This window comes from Drosophila montana, unplaced genomic scaffold (assembly GCF_035044405.1).
Source record: "Drosophila montana isolate Dmon_TW-CO22-7 unplaced genomic scaffold, ASM3504440v1 contig_2897_1, whole genome shotgun sequence".
In the NCBI taxonomy this organism is placed as follows: Eukaryota; Metazoa; Arthropoda; class Insecta; order Diptera; family Drosophilidae; genus Drosophila; species Drosophila montana.
The window spans coordinates 1-9,866 of record NW_026997771.1 but is presented as its reverse complement, the minus strand read 5'-3'; the positions used below and the strand labels follow the sequence as shown (position 1 = coordinate 9,866).

The window sequence follows — 9,866 nt, the reverse complement described above, 5'->3', positions numbered from 1 at the left end:
GATTTTATGTAGTGTAAACGAGCGAGTGTCAAGTGGGGATCACTTGTTTTTATTGACCCTTAACACATTTGTGCCTTACGCGGCCGCAAGCCCACCGCAGGCATGTAACAAAAAACAAAGACCGTGCCCGTCGCCCAAAATGTACGCACCCATTGATGAAAATATCTCTGTCTCACGACAAACCCTTGATCGGCTCATTCGCACATATTTGTGTGTGTGTGTAGAGCTCGAAATTCAGAAATGCCAAAAACTTCAAATCTTGTCAATTTTGCAGGCAGGCAAGCAACCAACACGCACACAAACGCAAATGCGTCTATCCATATAGAAAAGTGTGTAAGTGTCTGTGCTTAGCAGGCCCAAAAGTTGTCATGCACACATGCCAACGTTCAGGTACCCTTACAACAAGCATGGAAAATAGGAGTTTTGCACATGAAGAGGCCAAACCCTTTATTAATATCACACAACTTACTCGAAAGAATGTGCGTGTGCACAAGTAGCATGTCGCAAAAATTGAACATTTTCAATTTTTAAGTTCCTTTCTCAGAATTCTTCCACACGCCGACGATGAATTACCCTTACCCACTCTCAGCAGTCTTACTCTATCTGGCCCCCGACTAAAACCTCTTACCTGTTTTATCTATAAAATATTTAAAATAAAAATCTAGAAATAGTAGTGGCTTTATTTTTTTTGAAATGCATCAAAAAAATTATGAATGATTCAGTTTTTAAATCCTTTGAGGATTGTAGATTAAAATGATTTTCGAACTTTTTTGAATAAGGAATTATTTGAAAAAACATTAAATATTAATATATTATCAATTTATTAATAAAATAATTTCAATTAATTTTTTAGGAACTGGGTACTGATGATGTGATTCGACGAATAGGAGAATACCGAACTAATCTGGAGGCTGAACGGTGTTCCGACACTATAAAAGCTGTTATTGATAATGCCCTTGATACACAGCGTAATCAAATTGTTGAAATAATAGAACATGTTGCCCGCAAGATGTCTCCATCTATTCGTAGGTTTTTAACAGAAGGTGCAGAAGTACTCCATAAAGACTCAAATTCAATGGAAAGGCTGATGATGTACTTAGAACGCTCATTAACGACGCTTTATGATACTCTTAATGAAGTCAACTTTGGTAGAATTTTGGACGGTATTTGGGGAGAATTGTCAATAATAATATATGACCTTATTCAGTCTAATCTCGATGTAAGTATAGATTAAAACCGGCTAAGATCTTATCATATAAATTATAATTTTAGAAACGACGACCGCCAGCTTTTTTCCAAAACTTGAGGGAAACACTCCGCACTATGATATCTTGCTTTAAAATTGGAGACGCAAAAACATCTGATGTTAAAATTTTATCAGAGATTGAAAGCATACTAGACCTCCATGCTCTCGAAACTGCTGATCTTATCCACCAATATTATGTAGACCGGTATAGAAATCAAAAAGAACAATCCACAGCACACTTCGGGCAACTTACAATTATCGCACAATTTACAGATTCTGGATTATTAGTAAGTATAAACTTCGGGGTGCCTGGCTATGAGATCCTTCGAAGGGAGGTCGACATCGATTTTTATCGGCGTGTATTAACAATGATAAAATTAGCATTGTAACGCCGGTTGTAGGCGGCCAGGATGGTATACTGATTTATATGCGATACATACGCACATATAAGCATCTCAAGGTTTAATCCTTTTGAGTGCTCGGTTCATACTTGACACGTCCGGTAGCTTTGCCTAGCTCGCTGAATGGGGTATGGACCTTGAAACTAACAAATTCATGTGTTGCATTTGACATTATCGGCAGCGTCGAGATATTTTCTTGTTATGAAGTATTCGATATTATCGGCCGCGCCGATATCGTTTTTGTGGTGTGGTCAGGCTATTGGGGATGGATGGTGGCAACGCAGAAGAGCGAGAGTAGGAGCGAATCGGGTATAAGTTTTTTTTATTTTAAGCAAAATAGTTCCCCACAGCAAACAACAAAATTATAATATAAAATATTATATATATATATTTTAAATCATACATTTTTGTAAAATAAAAATAGATCAAATTCTTCTTTTTATGCCTGAATGAACGAAGTAATATGTACATAATAGAGCATTTAAATTTTAGTGCCCTTTGCTACCGCAGGCACAAAAGGGTCTCCCAAAAAGCCGAAGGAAGCGCCAAACAATTGAAGAAAAAATCTCTAGCTCGCGACAAACACCGTAATCTACTTGTGAGCACATTCACACAACACATATGTATATGTGTATGTTTGTATATCTCGGGGTTTTTTGAAAAGCTATGCAGGGAGAATGAGCTCCATATATGTTTTAGGGCTGTAAGGAATTAAAAACTAACATATGTATAATGAAAAGGCATTAGCCGCAGCAACGTTGTGCACTGAGCGAGTTATAGCTTCATAGCGCTCGAGGCAGGCGTTCGGCGTCTTATTTTCTGTGGTCATAACAAAATAGTCTCAAGCACTCATGGGGCTCACTCGCATTCAAAATTCTTGTTTCGATTATTTTAACATTTGAAGCATATATATTGTATTTTTAGTGGTATGACACATGACGAGGTGTGAAAATTTAAAAAGAACAAGATGTTAATGAATAATGTTTTTGAAAGAATTACGTTTGAGCTCAAACAGCACCACCTGTGAATAGATGAGACTTTAGTATTCGAACTTATGATTCAACTTACATTACATTACAAGAAAGTACACCGTTTCTTGCAAAACTCGATGTAAAATAAAAATATGTTCAGATACATTTAACATACCTATGTAACCTTATGGCTCTTAACATTACGACCAAATAAAAATTATGCTAAGTATACTAAGAAAAGCTTATCTAATCACTTCATTCTCTGAGTCTATCGTCTGGTCGGTCCGTTCATAAATGTTTAATAATTCAGAACTTTACAAAATTATTAATCTGATGTCACAATCATAACGTTTCAGCTATAGTACGTGTGAAGATTTCAATTCTAAGACGCAGATGCGGGTTATATATGTGGTTGGTTTAGCAATGTCCATTGTCCAATTGATTCTTGCATTATGCGAATATTGCTGCTACCACTTGTACCGATGCTGCTTATGCCAACTGCATTCCACAAAAATTTTCCATTATGTGGATGCAGACCGTCAATGTTGATTTCACTAATGCTTTCAGTGTTAAAATAACACCAAGTTTCCTACATATTTCCCTTAAATATTTTCCATGCCATATAAGGAAGATTCGACCTTTTATATTTGCTGGTAAAAGTTTGGCGTTATTGTTTTTACCAGCGTTGATTTGTGTAAAATTCCTTCGAAAAATTTGCTGTCCTTCTTTCCCCATATCGATCTTCAATTAAAACATATTTCTGCTTTTAATTAAAAATCGACCTTCAATAAAACATATTTTTGTTTTTAAAGTGCATCTAACAAATATTTCTATTTGTTATTATTATTATTATTTTGTCATGTATTAATTGCATTTTACTACTATGTGGGGTATGACATTCACTTGATTATCTCTCATCGCTTCTAATTGTTTTAACAATTTATAACTTTTACCATGCCTTAACTAGGGTTGGCAAAAAGGCTAAAATATTTAAATTATTAATTTAACTAAAATCTCTCTATTTACTCTTGTAAAGAACTTTATATATTTCATAACATGATCAAAAGCAACACAAACTATGGATTTACCTTGTTTAGTTTTCGGATTCTGTCCCAACAAATCCATATAAATTCCTTGAAAGGTATCTTAGGAATTACTTGTTTCCCCATTAGTGATTTTGTAAAATGTTACTTTCTACCATTTTTACATAGTTACCCATATTGATATAACAACAGTTTCTTTCTAATGAGTGAGTTTTATAAAATTTGTATGACACGAAAAGTTTTTGTTATTATTTGCAGTAACTTGAGTTCATAAATCTTTTGGTATCCACAATTTTTATAAACTGACTTCATTTTCGAATTCTCCTTTTTGAAATTGAATTCTTTGGTACATGAACTTGCACGAAACACAAGTATCTGGTACGAATAGATATTTTTACAAACTGTTGTTCTCAATTCATCACACTCGGGTGGTTGAAAGTTTGGACTTTCAAATCAACTTCTGCTGGCATCTGTAGTGCACATAGGCAGTCTAAACATCTCTTAGAGCCCTTATTAAACTTCATATACCTAGTCTTCTCATATCCTTTTAAGTCATAATCCATTCAAGACTGGCATGATCAGTTATCACTTTGAAAAGCAAGCCATTCACAAAAGGTATAAACCTTTTCAAGCAGCTTTTAACCATTCTAGCTCCGTGATGGTTTATTTATTTTTATCGCATTCTTAAATTTCTGTGCTTTTTGCCGTTTATATCGCATTGCATTAGAATCCCATCTACTCGCGACTGCAAAGCATTACATATTATGTGAACTCTTTATTAAAGTCTGGCTGTACCAACAATAGGGCCGTTATATGTGCTTGTTTAAGATTTGCAACTGTTTGTGCTGCATAAGCTAATAATAACAGATCTGTTAATTTCTGCGGAAAAAAAGCATCAAGATAAGTAACAATTTTTTATCTCAACGTTCCTGGAATTATCTTATCCATTAATCTACTCAATATTTGTGCTGAGTTACGCAAGTCAAAGTGCCTGACATTGAAGTGGTATAGCGTACGACCTGGTCCTAATTAAGTAAACGATGGCAATTCTTCATTGCCTTTCTTAAATTTGGAGAAATACCGATTTTTTTAAAAAAAAAAAACACCTAAATAAACTTCCTTTTGTAAACTTGGTGCTTGATAAAATAATATGTTTCATAATACATATAATAAAATTTTTTAAACCAATGTTTTTCGTTAATCCATTATAAGATATCCATATTGCTACAATTCCCAATATGTCTTGTAACTTTTCATCAGCTGTCTAATTGAACACTTCAATTCCTTAGTTGAGAAATTATCAATTCTTTCAAAACAATGTTTTCCAAATACACTAACGGATGCTCCGGACATTTCGATTTCAAGATAAAAAAATGTATTAAAATAGCAGCACTCATATATAATACAATCGCAATTCTATTATTATATTTCGAAAAAGAAAGCTTGGCGCTAACTGTCCCGTGGCTTGTCAGCATGAACCATCTCTTTCTTTGATAACCTGTGTGTTGCTTAGTTTATTTTGATAAAGTTTTCTTCATCTTCAGCATATTCGTATTTTCGAATGTCGGGAACATCCTCAAAACCTGCTGTAGTCCCAATTGGTATTATTTTTCGCTTCGTTCTGCACATTTGCACAGATCCATTATACCCTTCTTACCCATTTTCATTAAATTTCAGCTCAAAATATTAAATGCTCGCAACTTGGTTTCTATGGATAAAAACGGATTATGTGATTCATTCGTTAAAGTCTACATGATGCCTACTGGTCGATTTAATGGGCTTGCACCAGTAAAAACTGCCGTTCATAATAAAAATTGCTTTCCACTCTATGACGAACAATTTAACTTGTAAGTAAATATTTCTATTGAAGCATTTCTTATATATTAATTATTGTTTATATATGTCAGTAATTTAAATTCGGATCAACGCCTGATGGAAGATAGCCTGGTTTTATTTAGTGTTAAGGATAAAGATTTATTCGGAATGACAAGTCAATATATAGCGGAATGTTATATAACGTTTGCAGATCTCACAGCATCTAAAGGCGAGCAAATTATTATGAATCTATGTAGACCAGAGTACACAGGTAAACAGTCAGTTCTTATAAGTTTAAAATGCTAACATATTTAATGTTTTAAGATTCCATGGCATTGCGCGCTCTGGAGCATAGACAAGGTGATAAGCAAGCAAAGGATTTTCTGAAAAAGTTAAAGAGCAAATTAAATTCTTAATTCTCGATACCGACGAATGTCTAGTCAATGACTTGTTATTTATAAACGATATTATGGTATTATTGGAATACTTGATTATAAAGTCCATTTTAACTAGACATACGCATTTATAAAATTATTTTTTGAAACAATATTAATAAATATTAATATTTTCTAAGGTAACATTAGGCATTGTTTTTTTAACGCGATTATTAAACAGGTCAGCAGGTTCGTTTATAAGTTATATAGCTACCACCAGATAATTTTCGAATATTTAAACAAAATTTTCATTAAATGTTTAATGGTTCATCTATATATAATATATTCTGCTCGGACACAGATCTTAGTATTTATTACACAAAAAGCTTGGTACGGATGACAAAGAAAAATAGCCATTCTGGTGGATCGAATATTTTTGCGATGTGCAACAGGATTTCGCGTTTGGTAAATACTTCCTTATTTTCCACTTTTCGTAAATCTTATTTGATGGATACTTGAACGGAGACTTAGCTGTAAAAACGATCACTAAAATGGCATCCGACCGCGAATAAACCTTTCGAATACATCTCCAAAGAGATTATGGCTCGATTTTCCGACTTTGGAAGGACACTACGCGTATCATGCTATGTTGTTCTCTTTTTCAAGCGCTGCAATAGGGATCCAATGCATGTCAACACTGACTTACGCAACAGCGTTTTGGAGCAGTCCTGTGCCTGCTGATCACTTGCCCCTAACAAAAGAGTGACTGTCGTTGCCTCCCTCGAATTCAAAATGTCCTGTATCCTGTGAGAGCTGCAACTTGCATTCATTCTTGAACCGATAAGACGACGGATACTTTCTTGGGAGACTTTGCACATTTGGTGGGGAGAAAGGGTTGTCCACGTCGAATACAGTCTGATAATGAGAAGACGTTTGTTGAAGCGTCAAAGGCACTCCATAACATTCTGCCCGAGGCACCGCACATGGACGTCCTCCGGGAAGCGACGGTCAAGCATACATTTGAAAAATGTTCTACTTTTTTGAATTTTGTACTATCCTGTAGAAGCGTGACTCAAATCTATGCGAATTTCACAAATGTCCAAAGATCCAACCGACCCGCTAGCTTTAAGTCGACATTTTTTAGTCGAAAGCCCTTTGCTGTCACCCAGATATTCAGGGCTACAAAATCGGTGGCAGCGCTTTAGTTTTGAATCAGCTTTTCTGCCAGCGCTGGAAATCCGAGTATCTGAAAGAATTGCATAAAAGAAACAAGTAGAAGTCCACCTCCAGAAATAATCGAGTCGGGGATATGATCGTCATTGGCAGCGAAGGAGTGCGCACATCAGCTATCCGGTCCAGCACAATCAAGGGTTTCCAATTGGCCGTCATCCTCCACATTGATCAGCAGGTGGAATGCGTTACTCCAGTAAGATCGTTGGAGTCGAGAGCACGCCACAAATTCGGCGACAACGTACTGGCAGATGAACTCTTTTACCGGTCCTCCATGGTCAGCTTTGATAACTTGGAAAGGCTTAATTTTTAACTACGCTAGCTTTAAAATCCAGTTACCACCAGATTTATTTGGCAGAAAAAGATTAAGAGAAAGCTTCCTTCTCGGTAAACGGTGGAAAATATAAATTCTGTCGACTAACTTTCGGCTTAAAGAATGCGGGAAGCATTTTCCAAAGTGCAATTGACGATGTTCTTCGAGAATAAATTGGCAAAATATGTAACGTCTACGTTGGCGACGTAATAATATTCTCTGAAAATGAGGCCGGCCACGTCTGACACATTGACGTAGTACTTAAGCGCCTTTGCGACGCTAACAGGAGAGTGTCTAAAGAAAAAACGAAATTTTGTATAAAAAAGTGTCGAATATTTAGGTTTCATTGTCACTAGAGAAGGAGCAAAAACTGACCCCGAAAAGGTCAAGGCGATCCAAGAGTATGTTGAACCAAAAAACTTATATGCTCTGAGATCTTTTCTAGGCCTGGCTAGTTATTAAGGGTATTCGTCAAGGACTTCGTGTCCATAGCGAGACCTTTAACAAGTATGCTAAAGGGTGAAAACGGCACAATAAGCAAGCATATGTCTAGAAAAATACCGGTAGAATTTAACAACACGCAACGCGAAGCCTTCCATTGGTTAAGAAACATACTAGCATCAGAGGATGTCATGCTTATATACCCAGACTTTAAGAAACCCTTCGACCTGACGACTGACGCTTCGGCGAGTGGTATAGGAGCAGCACTATGGTACCAGAGAATTACACATCTTTACAGACCAAAGGTGGAAAGCTTCTATTGAAGAACATAAAGCCAGTATCCATTTCAAACCGGGGAAAGAAAACTTCGTGGCAGACTTCGAGGCAGGATATCAATACCCTACAATTCGAGCCGCAATCAGACGCAGCCACCGTTCATAGTGAACTTTCCCTGACATACACGATCGAAACAACTGACAACCCTTTAAATTGTTTTAGGAATCAAGTGATTCTAAAAGAGGCATGCTATAAGTTGCATCGCAGACTGATTATGTTTGGCAATAAGACCCGCCACGTAATACATTTTAGTGAATCCTGGCTTTGTAAACGCGTTCCATTGTAACTTCCCAACTTTGGCCTTTTTCAACACGAGTTGGTAGCACTGTTCCCAATGACTAAATTCTGGCACTGCAAAAACATGGTGTCATGGTGTCAAATTTTTAAAATTGCTGTTGTACAGCGCAATAACAGACGTAACAGGGCCTATCTTACAATTAATTAATATTTTTTTTTTTTATTAATATATAATTAATATCTTACAATTAATTAATATCTTACCAAAAACAAAAACCATATACTGCGATAATGAAGCGTCGTTCAATTCTGAAACGATCACTTCATAATTAAAGAGCCAATATAATATAGATATCATTATTATCTTAAAAATAACAAAAGATTGGGAAATAAGTTATACACGTTATGTTGTAGAGGGAACATATGTATAAGCAGACCTAGGAACGACTGTCCATAAGGACAATCCGAGGTAATTGCAAATTTATCACACCTACAACACGCAATTATACAATTACTACAGATTGGCAGAACGGCATTAAAAATTGTGGCAGGTACTCCTGACGCGACGGAGCTTGAAAGAATCAAAGCAACTGAATAGACAACTAATAATTGACACAAAAACGCAGAAACAAATCAATCTACTCACCGATACAGTTAATAAAATACTTAAAGAAAAAAGGGGTAAATTAGTAGATTCCGCGCATATGTATGAAACGCTACTAGCGAGAAACAGAATATTAATTACAGAAATACAAAACCTAATGCTCACTACCACACTCGCCAAATCCAATATAATAAATCCCGTAATTTTTGATCACAATGATTTGAAGTATATTTTTGCCGAACAGCTCACAGAGGTCCCCACAGTTAGTTTAATGGCAGTATCTACTATTAGAGTATTTCAATTCCATAGCATTATTCACATATTAATCGACTATCCTAAGGTTAAGGTGTAGTGTGTATATGCATTAAATAACACCCTGTATTTAAATATATAAGTATGCGACACTTTGTTGCATAAAATAACAAACATATAGCCAAAAGCAGAGCCACTTGAGTTTATTGACTCAGGCTCATATTACGCAGCGCGGACCGCTAGTACTCTAGCTGGCCGTTTAGCTGACGGCGCATATCCCACGCTTGGCTTATATACCAAGAGTACCATATATGTACTCACTAATGCATGCACATACCACACACTCTCTCTTAATTATGCTCTGCTGCGACAGAGCTATACATATAGTAATACCTATATCTTAGGTTTTGAAGCGGACAGAGTTCCGAATAAAGAACATTTTAAAATAACATGTTCAACTACAACAATAACAGTAAAAAGGTGGAACAGCAGCAGCAATAACAACAGCTAATAAAACAAACAACAATCCAAAAGGAGCCGTCGCCTGGCAACGACGCAATCCGGAAACATCACAGTATTTGGTATGAATTAAAAATGTACACT

The 9,866-nt window shown here is 36.0% G+C and overlaps 1 protein-coding gene across 1 annotated transcript; it reads left to right on the top strand.

The window, feature by feature from the left end:
- Positions 1–851: 851 nt before the first annotated feature.
- LOC135430105 (protein unc-13 homolog 4B-like) lies at positions 852–6,054 on the top strand. Its single transcript, XM_064684658.1, has 5 exons — positions 852–1,219; positions 1,273–1,533; positions 5,339–5,508; positions 5,569–5,747; positions 5,801–6,054. The coding sequence occupies exons 1-5, from the start codon at positions 1,010–1,012 to the stop codon at positions 5,890–5,892; spliced, it is 912 nt and encodes a 303-aa protein (XP_064540728.1). The 5' UTR covers positions 852–1,009; the 3' UTR covers positions 5,893–6,054.
- The last annotated feature ends 3,812 nt before the right edge of the window (positions 6,055–9,866 follow it).